General features: G+C 39.4%; 1 protein-coding gene across 8 annotated transcripts in view; it reads left to right on the top strand.

The window, feature by feature from the left end:
* The window catches only part of kif21b (kinesin family member 21B), an 86586-nt gene that overhangs the window by 45265 nt on the left and 25735 nt on the right, over positions 1 to 15586 (top strand). For 6 of the 8 annotated variants that reach the window (XM_037532314.1, XM_017712853.2, XM_017712861.2 and 3 more), the window contains exons 10-26: positions 123 to 186; positions 495 to 719; positions 2273 to 2396; positions 2936 to 3074; positions 3210 to 3398; positions 4153 to 4352; positions 4662 to 4769; positions 5897 to 6198; positions 6600 to 6753; positions 7159 to 7362; positions 8101 to 8202; positions 8420 to 8585; positions 9145 to 9205; positions 9286 to 9334; positions 9643 to 9845; positions 10209 to 10283; positions 12828 to 12941. In XM_037532314.1, coding sequence (XP_037388211.1) covers positions 123 to 186; positions 495 to 719; positions 2273 to 2396; positions 2936 to 3074; positions 3210 to 3398; positions 4153 to 4352; positions 4662 to 4769; positions 5897 to 6198; positions 6600 to 6753; positions 7159 to 7362; positions 8101 to 8202; positions 8420 to 8585; positions 9145 to 9205; positions 9286 to 9334; positions 9643 to 9845; positions 10209 to 10283; positions 12828 to 12941 — 2479 coding nt within the window. The remainder of the gene's footprint in view (positions 1 to 122; positions 187 to 494; positions 720 to 2272; positions 2397 to 2935; positions 3075 to 3209; positions 3399 to 4152; positions 4353 to 4661; positions 4770 to 5896; positions 6199 to 6599; positions 6754 to 7158; positions 7363 to 8100; positions 8203 to 8419; positions 8586 to 9144; positions 9206 to 9285; positions 9335 to 9642; positions 9846 to 10208; positions 10284 to 12827; positions 12942 to 15586) is intronic. The other 2 variants (XM_037532313.1, XM_017712848.2) reach the window with 1 other exon arrangement.

Raw genomic sequence — 15586 nt, 5'->3', positions numbered from 1 at the left:
TGAAAAGCAGTTACAGCATGTTGTTAAAACGGACCCTTGAGGGTTTTTCTAATGTAATTCAGATAAAAATCTGATTAACCAAGCTTACTGATTGACTAAGCATTCCTGTGGTTTCTCGTCAGGTGAGACTAATGAGGAGATTGGTAATCTGATTCAAAACTACATCAGAGAGATTGAAGAACTCAGGTGAGAAGCGACTGCCCTGCCTTTTAGGTTTCATTTTATTTCATCTTTCCTGAAGAACAGTAGCGAATAAAATTAAAGGAATAGCTTGGCGACACATGTTTATCTTTCTAACAATGACTTCAAGCTCGTAGCCACTAATTTGCATGATATCATTTGCAAAATGCTAATTGGTGGCTGTTAATTTTAATTTATTGTTAGCAATTTGCAACTGTTCCTTGCAAACTATTCCACATTATCAACAGTAAGCTTAACAGTTCTATACAAAATATTTCAATCTTTAAATGTAAACGTTTCCCATTTTGTCGTAGGTCTAAGCTGCTGGAGAGTGAGGCAATGAATGAATCCTTGAGACGCAGTGTGTCTCGTCTCTCTGCTCGCTCTCCTTACCCTGCCTCCCATGCCTCCACCCCTGGGCTCCCACTGGGCTCCTCCCCCTCTGTTTCCATGGAGGCAGAGATGACGGATGTGATTCGTCGAGCCAAGTTGGACATTGAGAGACTGAAGAAGAAGGAGAGGAATCAGAGGCGCAAGAGGTGAAAAGAGATGGCTGATGAATAGTTAGCTGTGAAATTTGCAAACATTTTACTCAGTTGTAAAGTGGATAATGCGAAAGAAGAATAAATGGAGCAACTTTATGACCTCTACCTACTTTACATTGTCCTTTGCCAACTATTTGACCCTGTGCTAAACCCCGCCCCTACCAATTGCCGTTTAGTGGGATAAATCATCTCTTGCTATTAAAAGCTTATCAGATTTAGAAGTGCTAACCTGAGGGGCTTTGTTAAAGGGTCAGTTTGGACTGCAGCCTATCTGTAATCACTGAGTGACCATTGATAAAGGGCTAGAAGATTGAACACTGTGCATCAACACTGTCTGTAACTCTACAAGATGCAAAGAAGTGTTCTTAATAAAGTGGCTGGTGGGTTTATGGTACGCCATGATACATGGTGCAACATGACCAAGGCAGGGTTCTTTCTTAACATCCAACACGTTTTCTTTCTCTATTTTCTGCTGGCAAAAGTGGTCCCGCTTCCCTTAACTCCTACAACAGCAAAACAGTGTCTAGTTTCAGCTATAAAACCTGCTGGCTGCAGATTTATCTGCAATTGTGCAAGTGTTTGAGAATGTGTGTGTGACTCTGATTAAAGCGAAGGACAACAAGCTGGCACAGATACAAATAGCCCTCCATAAATCTCTGTGCAATGAGGAAGAGTATTGGGACATCCTGCTGCAGCTGCAGTGGAGGAGCCTAATTTGGCTCTAATAGGGAAGGGGTCTCAGGTAATGGCTGAGCTCTTTGATCCCCAGTGCTTCTGCAGTTATTATGGGTCAGTCAGAGGAATGACTCAGACCAAGCAAGGGCAGAGGCAACAGCTCTGGTATTAATTTTTCCTGCAGTTATTGGTCCCTCTGGTCAAATCAAATTGCCATTAGACTGCTTTATGATTGCTCAAATTCACTAGAGTTTTGAAACAGGACTGATGAGGCCATTTTTGTCTCTTTCTGTTAATTGTGCCCTTGTGCCTTTGAGATGTCCACAAAATATTAAGAGTAGTATTTGCAAACTAAGGTCCTGATTTTTTTTATACCTAGTTAAATAAATATAAAATACTCATGCAGTACTTAATGCAGGATATTTATACACTGCAGTGTTTTATACAATGTGCCATTCAGACACTGTGACTTTGTATATTACAGTACAATATATTTATGTAGTACTGTATTTACACAGTAGAAGTTTAATCTTGATTTGCCATGTTTGTATGCAGTATGTAAAAAGCCAGTGTGCTATAGGGTGCCATGTATACCAGTAGTCTCGTATAACTTGCTGGTCACATGTTTGGGCACATCAGTATAACCTGCATGCTGAATGCATTTTCCCAGCTTACACATTGCTGTGGGCCGTCTCTTCTTATCACTGTGCAACATTTCACGTTACTGTTAAGTAGTACTCAATTCCTATGGAAGTATGAATGGACACATTGGTTCTTGGAATATTGCCAGCCATATTCTGTGCTTATGAGTAAATGTATGTTATGGTTTGGTAATTTTTTTGTCAAATCTATATTTTCCTCCCTTTCTACAGTCCAGAGAGGGAGAAGGGCTTGAAGAAGAGAGCGAAGCTTCAGGCACAGGAGAACGAGCAGAATGGAGAGAGTGTCCTGAGCAGAGAAAACGGAGACGGTGACTCTGATAATGAGCCTGAAGAAGTTAGTAAATTAGTCTTCTGTAACCATTTAGGACCAGATTAATGTGAAAATTATTTGAGTGATAGATTTTAAAGGGTTAAAAATTTGATCATGATTAGTGTATTTTATACTTCTGTGTTAGAATTGTAGTTAAGCAGTGCTTTACTTACAGATTGTCAGGTCTCAATTGTCAGGTCTCACTTGTCACACTTCCTAAACTCAAATAAACAGCCGACACTGATTATCTTAAACAATAGAAATATTGTAGCATGGGGGTTTCTAACGTTTCAAATTTTTTATTAGTGCATTATCACCAGGTCAGCCTGTGTTGTCATCATGTAATTAAATAAGGAGTGTCTCATATTGACATCTTTATGGTTTTGCCCTGTTGAGAGATTGAGAGTTTGAATCATCCTGGCTTTGTCAAAATTTTGCTAGTTATCTGCATGTCATTGTCAATATTTCCACTGTTAGAAATAAAACCATGTCTCAGCAGTATTTGCAGATATTATTGGCAATTACTGTTTACTTAATTGTGTTTATATGTTGTATCTGTTTAGGATGGCATGTACCCACTTCCTGAGGAGGAGAGTGGCTGTGATGAAGATGAGGAGGATGAGGAAGAAGAGATCAGAGAGGAAGAAGAGTTTGATAGTGATGAGAGTCTGGTGGACTCGGACTCTGACTCCGATGAAAAAGGTCTGGAGTTTGCTTTGTGGAACAGAAAACTAATGAGTCAGTTAAGACTTCTGATATAAAAGACAAGCGGAGAATCTGAAGGTTTTGCAAATGTTAAGTGGCTTAGATGTCTGTTCTGTGGTTCTCTTCTCTCAGCTAACTTTCAGGCGGACTTGGCAGACTTGACATGTGAAATAGAGATCAAGCAGAGGCTGATCGACGAGCTGGAGAACAGCCAGCGGCGGCTGCTGACTCTGAAGCTCCAGTACGAGGAGAAGCTCATTCTACTTCAGAACAAGATCCGGGACACACAGCTGGAGAGAGACCGTGTATTGCAGAACCTCAGTAAGTCTCCACCCCAGCACATGTTTACCACACATATTTACCCTGATTAAAGCTGTAGCCACATGCAGAGGGCCTTGGGTGCTTTATGTGTAGTAACATCAGGTACTTACCTGTATGTCTGTAAAAGAATACTCCAGAGTTTTAACCAAACCTCTTTTGCTTTCGCATTTGTAGCATACATTTGATAATCATGGACAATTACTTGAAATAATTATCAAAATACATACATAATGGAAGCAAAACAACAATTGCTTCAGCATCTTCTCACTGGCTTCCATTATAAGTTTTTTGAATCAATAGTTTTCCAGTTCTTTTGCTAAATGCAAGGAAACACATTGAAATTATTATCTGTAGCATGTAGATTCAGATGTGGCAGAAGATTATGTTGAAAAATGCTGGAGTATTCTTTTAATTCATATCTTCTTTGATTATCTGTCACTGATGTTAGGGAAAGCATCAGACTTTATTCATCTCAGAGGAAAATTTGAAACAAACTTGCAAACTCTTTATTTTTCTTTTCAGTCAAATTATTCAGCCTTTTTTCTCTTTCCAAAATTATTATAAATGTATTTGACCTTTTTCAGCTGAATATTTGGTACATTGCTAATTAGAGGGCATATTGCGTTACTGCCAATCAGAATGAATATGAAAGATTTTTGGTTGCAAAAAGCCAACCTAGGTGTCATTCTCTTTGTTTTACCACCCATTTGACAACCAAACTCTTCAACGAGTGCTCTGCATGGTGTTTTAACAGTGTCCATGGAGAACTACACAGAAGAGAAGGCCAGCAAGATCAAAGCAGAGTATGAGAAGCGCTTGAAGGAGATGAACAGGGATCTGGTTAAGCTGCAAGCCGCGCAGAAAGAGCACGGTCGCCTACTAAAGAACCAAGGCCGCTATGAGAGAGAGCTCAAGAAACTGCAGGCTGAGGTGGCGGAGATGAAGAAAGCCAAGGTACAGTTAGTGCAGGAGTGATGACACACAGAATATATAGAAATGCTGCCATCTAGAGACAAACTGTAGACATGAAGTGTTTGGTGTACTTCATAGGTTTGTGCTGGAGCTGTGCTTGCATAATAAACTGCTTGACTGACCTTAAAAATGTTTGTATTCTTCTCATTTATAATAAAACCATTTTTAATCTGCTCCAGATATTGGTTAGTGTAACAGTCCAGCACAGTGTAATGCACCACACACAGCAGCTCTGACCTAGTTAGATTTCTGTACACATTTTTAGCATGTTGTTTATTTTCCCACTTGCAGGTGGCACTGATGAAGCAGATGAAAGAGGAGCAGCAGAGGAGGAGGATGATTGAGGCCAAGAGGAACAGAGAGATCGCTCAGCTCAAGAAGGAACAGCGACGGCAGGAGGTTAGTTGAAGAATAGTCCAAAAGCATTCAGTTAGTAAACTTCATCATCATTACATTTTTGATAGAATTTTAGGATGCGTGCAAAACCATATTTTATTTTCAAGTTAGGTTTAATGTTGATTTAAGGTAATCCAAAGATATATTCAGTAACTTGTATGAACTACTCTAGAGCCTCTGTGAAACTTACAAGATAAATAATTATGAGTGAAGAATTGAAGTGTGGACTGATGTCAGGAATTGACATTGAATGACATGCATTGTCCCCTGCATAATATTTATGAGATTTTACTTAATTATTTTTGCATGACAATATTTTATGGATGTTTTAGAATATTTTATTTTATATCTTCTTCTGTTTGTGCATCTGTATAATAATGAATGACAATACTTTTGCTATTGTTTTTCTCTCTATTGTACTTTATACTGCTGTAATAGACAAATTTCCCTCTTAACAAAGTGACCTATCTTTCTATCTATGTATGTATCTATCTATCTGTCTAGAAAAATAAAATGGTCAAAGGCTGCATTCACATTCCAAATCACATCGCTCAATTCAGATTTTTTTTGCTCAGATCTCATATTTCTGACATAATGGTTCACGTTTGTATATGCAAGTGAGAAAAATCTGATATCATATGGATGAATCACGTGTGTCATAAACAACAAACAAGCTGAACCATTAGAACAAGCCTTGGTCGCTAAGATAATTAGTTTTCAGCTGTTCATTATTCAAGTTGTTGTCACGGTAACACTGAATTCAACACTTGAATTCTAATCTGACCATTTCATTCATGGCCACAGACTATGTATCTGGTCTAAAGCACATTAGAAAGTGGCTCTGATCTGACTTGTTATGTGCCCACACAGCTGTGAAAAAGCAGATCTGTGTTGCAAAAAGGAAACAAATCTGATTTGTGACACTTCAGTATGGTAACATGAATGTAGCTGTAAATTTGAATATAGTTAAAAGCTCCAAAATGCCCCTGAGATCCAGATCCAATAAGATCCAAGGTGCAAAAATGGTCTCCTGACAAACTGTTTCTCACGTTTGTCCACATGCTGCACACCCGTAGAGATTAAGAAGTTAAGCTATGTATTTTTTCTTTTGAATTTTTGCCCCCTCGCAGTATCAGATCCGTGCACTTGAGTCGCAGAAGCGTCAGCAGGAGATTGTTCTGCGGAGGAAGACTCAGGAGGTAACGGCCCTGCGGAGGCTTGCTAAGCCCATGTCTGAGCGTGTGGCCGGCCGTGTGTCCCGCCGGCAGCCCAGCCTTGACTCTGGAGCCGAGCTGTCTGCCAGCACTACCACCACCTCGTCTGAGCCTGAATCCAGTCGCTCAGTCTCTAGCATCGTGCGCCAGTGGAACTCCAAACTGAATGGCTACCTGGGAGAGAGCGAGGGCAGTGGGGGAGGGAACCGGCTGGCTAGGTGTGTGGACAGAGTGTGTGTGTCGCTGTGTTGAGGTCTATTTGAGCAGTGGCTCATTATCCTCTGTATTCAGATTAGCTTTTTCTTGGGGTCTTGATGACATTCATGAATGAGTTTCATGCAAGTGTCATAACACAAAGGTCATCTAACTATGGGAGAGTGTGTATTGGCTAGAATACCCTCTCCCTGTTTTAATTTTGAAGATGAGTTTTTACACTCTCAAGGCTTCAAATATGTTGCAAAATTTCAAGTTTTTAATATAATTTGGAAATTTGCAACTCATTTGTAAGTTTTCAAGTGTTTGACTTGATTTACAGATGATCAAATGACCAATAGGTGAATGCCTACATAGCAGTTCTTTGTTACAAAATAATTGATAGCTTATTCCTTCTGATCTGCAGCAGCAGAAAAAAGTTCCAGAGAAAAGGTGTGAGCAGCAGCTTCTCAAAGACGGCACGGCAGAAATGGCAAGCTCTGGAGAGGAGGGTCATGGATATAGTGATGCAGAGGATGACCATTTCCAACATGGAGGCTGACATGGACCGCCTTATAAAGGTGCTGCCAGCATATGGGGCTTTCTGACTGGTATTAGGGAACAAGGATTTTTTGGAACTTTAATAATATAAATACAAATATATAAATGATATATATAATTATAGAAATGATATAACGATATAAATGATATATATAATAAGATTAATAATAATTTTAGAATAAATTTGCTTCATTGTTTAAAGATGTGTGTATATACATACGTAAAGACGTATAGAAGTATAGGCACCACAGCAAAAAAAATCAAAACGTCATTTGACAAGGGGGGTGTTCAAAGCTTTGTATATAGAAATAATCATTGCTAATGTATCAGTACCTTTTTTCTTTTTTCTCAATTTATCTCCCTCATTTTGTCTTGCTCTCTTCTCATTGCTGTCTATTGTTTTTTCTGTCTCTTGCTTCTGTCAGAAACGGGAAGAGCTGTCCATGCAGCAGGAGGCGCTGTTGCGTAAACGAGAGAAACTCTTAAGTGAGGGGCCTGGGGAGGATGAAGATGAGAGAGTTGTTCAAGAGATGAATGAAGAAATTGAGGTGCTCAACGCCAACATTGACTACATCAATGACAGCCTGTCAGACTGCCAGGCCACCATTGTACAGATTGAGGAAACCAAGGTTAGTCTATATGAGCCAAATTCACAGCTAAAATGTTGACATCTTATTGAACGATAAGTCAGAGAAAGAAAGGATGTTGCAATTAAAATTATGTTTCTGCTTTTTCTGAAGTCACTGTGCGGATGGCTGTGGGATTCTGTCTCAGCAGTAGGACACAACCATCTTAGTGACTCAAAAAACAGGCAAACTTTTGAATATATACAGATATGACCTATTTTTAGTTGTCCGTGTTCGTTTACATTCAAAAGTGTTATTTTTGGTACATAAATAGATATCGATTTTTGCATATATTCAAAAGTCTTGTTTCTAGTGAAGTTGATATAAAAATATTTGGGCTTGTGAGTGGCTAAGAAGGCTGGGTCCTATCACAGAGTTGAGTCACTGGTCCTATAGCCATCTATGGCTGGAGCACAACTGCTCTTTGTATGGAAACACTGTCTTAGTTCCTCTCTCTTTCGATGCACAGTAGTACTAGCCAGTTCTGTGCATGTGCCAGCTCACTAACATTGAATTGAGCAGCCAGTGCACTCTTCCAAGCACGTTCAGCTGCGCTGCAACAGTGTACAATCAGTAATTAGAAAAGATGTGGTGGCTGGCTTCTCGCTTGCTTAGGCTGACTGGTCCATATGATAAGGGAGGCTGAGACTGCAAGTGGGAGTTTGGTGATTACTAACATTGAGGATATGATTGGGTGTACACTTTCATGATGGGACCTGAAATCCTGCGTCGTTCCTGTAGGATGAGCTGGACTCAGTGGACACCTCAGTTGTCATCAGCTCCTGCTCCCTGGCTGAAGCTCGCCACCTTCTGGACCACTTTCTGAAGGCTTCCATAGACAAGGTGAGCTGCCTCAAACTCTTTCTGTCACTTCATCTAGCTTCTTAAAGGTTATACCTGGAATAAAACAATAAAACGGGGTAAAGTACACAAGTGAGGCTCAGTGAGTGCATAATTTAACTTTTTATTTGTTGCAGTGGTAAGTACATGTGTTTTTACATACAGAGCAACTGAGTTTAAAGAGTTGCAAAATTTGATGAACCTCTGTGTGTGTACGTAGAACTTGCAGGTGGCCCAGAAGGAGGCCCAGATCAGACTGCTGGAGGGGCAGCTGCGTCAGACTGATGTGATTGGTTCTTCCCAGAATCACATGATCCTGGATGCCTTGAGAGAAAAGGCAGAGTGTATCCCAGAGTTACAAGCTCTCATTCATAATGTCCAACAGGGTGAGTTTGTTCAAACTAGAGATGACAGCATATCTATATATTTGATACCAACAGAAAATCCTGGATCAGATATCAAAGGACAAACTGAATAGACCAGTCTGATTTTGTAACAAATCTAGCCTGAAATGTCACAGAATTGCTAGTAGTGCTACATAACATAAAACAACATAAAACAGGTCACATATACCCTAATTTCAGTAGTAGCAAGATAGGTGCTATACTAGAATTACAGTTCTTTTATTTTAATCAGACTCAAATCAATACCAGTTTCAGTACTGATACTGAAAATAAGGTCATACAAATTTTATTCAAATTCCCGTATGTCAAAGTGATGAGCTGACTTGTTGCTTTGTTCCCTATTAGTCAGACTTCAGGGCACTATCAGATTATATTACATTCTTTATTTTTTTTCAGTAAGCTGTGTGTTTGATTTTCACTATGACAGTTAGCAAAGTCTTATATTTTTTCTTTTTTAGACTGTAACCTGGATCTTGTTCATTTAGTGTTCATTGACTACATGCATTGAATATTATAAAGTGAATTGATTTGTTTTCCACAGAGAACGGCTATGCCAGCACAGATGAGGAGGTGTCAGAGTTCAGCCAGGCCTCAGAAACCAGGTCAGTCTCCTCTTTGTAGCCATGTATTTCATGACCAGGACCAACCTATTATTGTCTTAAAGTTTTTTTTCTTGTCACAGTTACTCCCAAATGAAATCTTCAGCCAGTCAAGATGACTTCAAGCTCAAGGTAAACCTGTCCCATTAACAACTGAAGGCTGTTAGTACAAATTTTACTCCTCTACATTGTTCATTGTAATGGATTGTAATGTAATGGATTGTAATGGACTTAATTTATGCATTCTGCAATCACGAGCTACACCCCTAATTTGTGTGGTAGTGGAATGGCCACTGGATGGCAGTATAACTCAGAAAGAAATGAAATGTTTCTGAGTAGGACTTCACATCTAAGATCTATTCAGCTCAATTCATACAGCCAGGAAATAAATTTCATAAATTGATCTCTAATCAGCTTTTGTGCCTCATACACCTTTCAAGGCTGAACCTCGCATCTCTGGACAAATGAAGGCAGTGTCAGCTGAATACATAGGCCCCATCCTCGACTTGACAACGAAGAACATCACCAAGTCTCTGGCGTCTCTGTCTGAGATCCATGAGAATGGCTTAGGCTTTGCTCTCCGCGAGCCCTACAGAGAAAGTGTGTCCCGCACAATCAGCCTGCCGGTTCGAGGACACACATTGTGAGTGAGACTACATGACTTCCGTATATGTATTGCATTTATCCATATTTACTGCTGCTGTGCGTGTTCTCTTCGTGTCTGTGTGGGTTTCCTCCGGGTTCTCCGGTTTCCTCCCACAGTCCAAAGACATGCAGTCAGGCCAATTGGACATGCTAAATTGCCCCTAGGTGTGACTGTGTGTGTGTCTGTCTGTCTGCCCTGGGATAGGCTCCAGCACCCCCTATGAGCCAGAAGGATAGGCGGCTTAGAAAATTTGTGTGTGTGTAGTGATGCTGTGTTGCATCTGCTAGTGTGCGTAGAAATAATTATCTTTGCATCAGAACTATTGAGAGCAGATTGAAACCTTATCTATATATTTTTCAGTCCCAGGCAGTCCAGAATCTCAGACACATCATCTCCACTGACCAGGAGGCAGTCTTACGACAGGAGCCAGTACAGGTATCTAAATTCTTTGAAGCTTTCTGGTTGTATGGTATTGTAAATTATAGCAGTCTTATCAAAACTATTTTAGTTCTAGCTGCCCTTTACTTTGTGCAAACATTTCATGATGAACGGACCAATAAAAATAATACAAAATTATTTGCAATAAAATCTTGTTACATTAATGTACGTTAAAGTTAAGAATGTTTTTCCTTCTCCTGTTCGTTGCCATTGCTTGAAATAAAATTCTTTGTGATCACAGTGATTATAGTGAATGTAGTTTTAAGTCTAAAACCAGATATATACAAGTATTTAAATGGCAATGCTCAGGCAAAACAATGCACAGTACATATTGAGCATCCATTCTTATATTATTGTGGTGGTTATAAACCTCAGTACTCAAAGGGGTGATAGAGAACTAATCACAGTGTCTGGTCAAAATAGTAATGATTACAACAGCCACAATAGCAGTAAACATGTCCAGCCACCAACAAACAGTTTGACCGTGTGTTGCTTCATTTGTTGCTTAGGTGAAAATAACTAGAGGACAGGGAGGTGGCCACTGAATCACACAGAGGAAGGATGGAATAAGTCTGTCCAATTTCTGCATGGGTCCTGCTTAGTGTAGTGACTCTTGCTGTAGTGCTCAGCAGGCTGCTTATGCTTGTGTTACAGTTAGGCCCAGAAATATTTGGACAGGGACACAATCTTCATGATTTGGGCTCTGCATGCCACCACATTGGATTTGAAAATCAACAACTGAGATGCAATTGAAGTGTAGACTTTTAGGTTTAATTCAAGGGGTTGAACAAAAATATCCTATGAAATGTTTAGGAATTGCAGCCATTTTTCTGCAAAGCCTCCTCATTTCAGGGGCAAAAGAGTAACTGGACAAATTAACTTTACCATAAATAAAATGTTCATTTTTAACACTTTGTTGAACGCGTTGAGATCTGGTGACTGACTCAGCCATTGCAGAATATTCCACTTCTTTGCCTTAAACTCCTGGGTTGCTTTCGCAGTAAGTTTTGGGTCATTGTCCATCTGCACTGTGAAGCGATGTCCAATCAACCTTGCTGCATTTGGTTGAATCTGAGCAGAAAATATATCCCTGTACACATCAGAATTCATCCGGCTGCTTCTGTCTTCTGTCACATCATCAGCAAACACTAGTGACCCAGTGCCATTGGAAGCCATGCATGCCCATGTCATCACACTGCCTCCACCATGTTTTACAGACGATGTGGTGTGCTTTGGATCATGAGCCATTCCAAGCCTTCCAAGCTTTTGAGATAATTGTCCAATTACCTTTGGACCCTTGAAAAACAGGCAGCTACATATTAAAGAGCCATAATTCCTAATCCCTTCCTCCAATTGGGATGTGAATACCCTCAAATTAATGCACTTAAAGCTCATGTTGATTATACAACTGTATCTTGAATATGTTTTGGTAAACAGCTAAAATACCAAAACCTGTGTCACGGTCCAAATATTTCTGGGCTTTACTGTATTTTGTGAATTTCTAGGTGCCACATTTTTAAAGAATTGATGCACAGAATCGGTTCTGTGTAGCTCAGAGCATTTGCACTTGCTTTGGTTATATTTCTGGTCTAATGTCATGCCAAGTTCAGCAAAGGGGAGATTCTGAGGTTTTGAGGTAGGATAGTACATTCATTTCAACGGCAAACTTTAGCTATGTTTGAACTGGATTCCTTTTACCTGGAGATTTATAGTCATTTTAAAGATTACCCATGAGATCTGTGATTTAGTTCAGTATGGATCTACAATCTTTGTAGTTTTAATACATTTGACAACTAATAATTCTTGAGTACACTCATGATTCATACTGGATTAGTATTACCTCGAGAGATATAGTAATTTAGGTGCTTGATGGAGAGATCTGTAATTTAAACCAGTTTAAATCTGCAATCTATGTACTTTTAGAGATCTGTCAAGTAATAATTCTTGACTAAGGTTCTGATTCATACTAGTTTTACCTGAAGAGGTACAGGGGTTTAAATGCTTGCTGGCATGGTCCATAATTTAATTCAGTATCAGTGAGCAAACTATGTAGTTTTAACAAGTCTTAGGAATAAAAATTTTTGCATAAATTCCTGATTCATATTGGATTAATTTTACTTGGAGAGGTACAGTAATTTAAATTATTACCAGTAAAACGATCCTGTATGAATACAGTATGCAATCTATGTAGTTTTCACACATCTGGCAAGCATTAATGCTTCACTAGATTCCTTTCTGCAGTTGGTTGAGCTCCCACAGTAATACTAGTCCTTGACAAATTGACCTCACAGTGGATTAATAACACATTAGATGTGGCTATATTTGTGCTGTTATTGTTATTGAGTGCTCTGCCTGTTGTGTAAAACTGATATGAGCATCCAGACAAATATTTTAATCTGGGTTATATGACATTTTTGGGAAATTATATAGAGATATATATATATTTACAGATATACAGACCTCCCCTACATAAAACTAATCCTCATGTTTTTGAGTACATTTTGTCATACTTTGACCTGGTATTATATTTTTCTTGCTCAGGCCTCCTGAAGTTGTCTACACACCTCCTTCCTCCCCTCCTCTTCGTACCCGAAATGACCGCAATGTTTTCTCCCGCCTTACCAGCAACCAGAGCCAGGGGTCTGCACTGGACAAGTGAGTACTACTTGCACACTGTGGATTTCTGCATTCATATGTTGTCTTCTTTTGTTGCCTAACTTTCTAGTATAAATTTCTCCCTTGGTTTGTTTTTCTTTACTTTATGATTAAGAAAACTTTGTGTTGAAACATAATATTTTGTCAGTTAGACATTGAGTCGAGGGTCAGTTCTTTACAGCTGCCAATTAGGCAGGGATTTATATTTCCCCAGTAGATAAGTCAGAGCCTTCTTTGAGTTCATCAACATTGCTCTGCATTCCCCTATGATTAATACAGTAGATAATTCCCTCCTCTGATAGGTCTGTGAGTGCAGCTTGTATGAGCTGCAAGAAGCAGTGTAGCAAGATCGCAGAGATAACAAGGGCCTGACACCGTAAGCTTCAGTTAGCTGTGCGGCTCCTGTGGATACTCATTATAGCACGACGAGTGGGCAAATTAGGGCAGGATAACCAATTATTCCACCTTCTGAAGATGGCTGTCTTAGCCTTTTCCCTCTGTAATCGAATCAGCAGTGCCTGAGATTGCCATACAGAGTTGAAGCGGTCATCGGTTAGGCCTGTCATCTTGTTACTTTTTCAGCCTGCTGAATATTGAGTTGAATGTGGGGCGTAGTGAGTGTGGAGAGTGGCACATTGCATGCTAGATAGCAGTTTTCTCTGTTTTGCACAAGGCCATTGTCAAGTTCGTTGCTTCTGTTTTCTCACTAGAATTTATTTGAACATCTTTGCTTGTTATTTTTCATTTCAAAGTATTATTTCGGTTTTAGCGTCATCAGTTTCTCCTATATTGCAGTCCATTCATGAATTAATATTACCTATTAAACTCTTGAATCTTATGCCTATTAATGTTAATACTTATTCTTTAGTGACGGCTCTGAAACAGCAGTCAAATAATCTCTCCCATGCTGCTGATACTGATATGATTACGATATCATTGTGTATCCTTTGAAGTTACTTGGAGAGTAAGGAACTGAAGTGGTGACCTTTAGGGTTTTAATATGTAAGGTTGTCACAATTACTGAATTAAACTCATTTACAGGCAACTATAATTAATTGACAATTTGCTTTATAATGCATATTTTTATATTCTCTCACTAGGCTCTGCTACAGTTAGAAACAGCCAGAAGGCCATATCCAATACATCCATTTTATGCTACAAAATGTCTTTATATTTTATTGTTAAAGTTTTGTTGGAGGCTTGTCAGTGTGTCTTTTTCTGCTTACGTATTTTAATTTCTTTGTATAGTTTGTTATTGTCCATTTAAGTCAGTTTTTATTGTTTCGCCTTTTATAAAGAATGACTAGATTACTCAGCTACTTATATGATCACTGTTGACAGCCCTAGTAACATGCTACTTATGGCTCCTGCCATGTCTTTATGCTATAATGTGCTCATTACTGTATTGTATGCCACTCCCATTCAGCCTAATAGGAATTAATACCCTAAGCAGAGTATTAGTCTCAGATAACCTTTTAGTCCTGGAATTAGTGCTGAACGAAGAATTTGGACAGAGGACTTTAGAGATTCTGACAACTCAATATGAATAGCTTCTTTGTTATAATCAGTGTAAGACAGAAAAGGCCGGGCAGCAGAATCCAACCCTCTGCCAACATTTCACGCAATGATTCTCTTCCTTTTCCTGTGTGTGTGTGTACGTGCTGGGATAAATGCCTTGTTGATTAATTTTCACTTACCAGTGCTGATCAGTAGTGATGTCCTAAAGTGAAAGAGAGAGACACTTCATTAACCTGTGGTTCACTCCGCTTTTGTTCAGAGGTGCTTGCATTGTTTTCCCTTGACTTTGAGTTATCGCCTCCGCTCCACTTGATCTTCCCTTCATGTAGAATACAATTTGAAGCAGTTCAGTGGGGAAGACTCTTATTATACCGGTCACCGTGCATTGACCCTCATCAGATTTTCCTCTGAATTTGAAAAGCTTAAAATATGTGAGACCATTTTTAAACTCAGGTTTCCGTAGTTAGAATTCAGCACAGGGTTGCATAAGAGATGTCTTACTTTGAAATAGGTGGTAAGATGGAAGACAGTGGCTTGTTGTTATTCACTGCAATCTGTCAGGCGGTTTGTAGAGTGCTGTTTCATGAAACCACAACCTAAATAGCTCTCTTTGCACACTTTGAAACTGACAGGTGTACATGTTGTTCTGTTGGCTACTGAAGGTACAGTCTCGCACTGCTGCTGTTCAAAAACCATTGATGCATACAGCTTTTGCAAAAGCACTTCAGCTCTTTGTTCCTTATTATTTCTGATTTGCTCTTGTAGCGTTATTGTTTCTCACTGTGTGTATCAACTCAGCCTTCCCTGTCGTTCACTGGAAGACATTAGCGTCGGCTATTGCTGTGGTGCCAGACCGAACCCACAGAGCAGAACACTTGCGGAAGCTTGCAGTTCTCCAAACAGACAAGTCATGGTAACTCGGGAGACTTCCCAAAAGTTCTGCAGAGCTAATAGGGTATCGGTTAAATGCATTTTTCTAACAGTTAAGCTGACAGGACTGAAATGTTTTAGGAACAAAACTCCATTCTGTTAATTATTCCCTTAAATTTTATTTCAGGAAAAACATTTGCTCCCGTTTCTCTTCTGAGATGTGTTGGCTACTTTATGGCCATTTGCATGATAAATGC

Source organism: Pygocentrus nattereri, chromosome 21, assembly GCF_015220715.1.
Source record: "Pygocentrus nattereri isolate fPygNat1 chromosome 21, fPygNat1.pri, whole genome shotgun sequence".
NCBI classification, from domain to species: Eukaryota; Metazoa; Chordata; class Actinopteri; order Characiformes; family Serrasalmidae; genus Pygocentrus; species Pygocentrus nattereri.
This window is presented reverse-complemented; position numbering and strand designations above follow the sequence as displayed.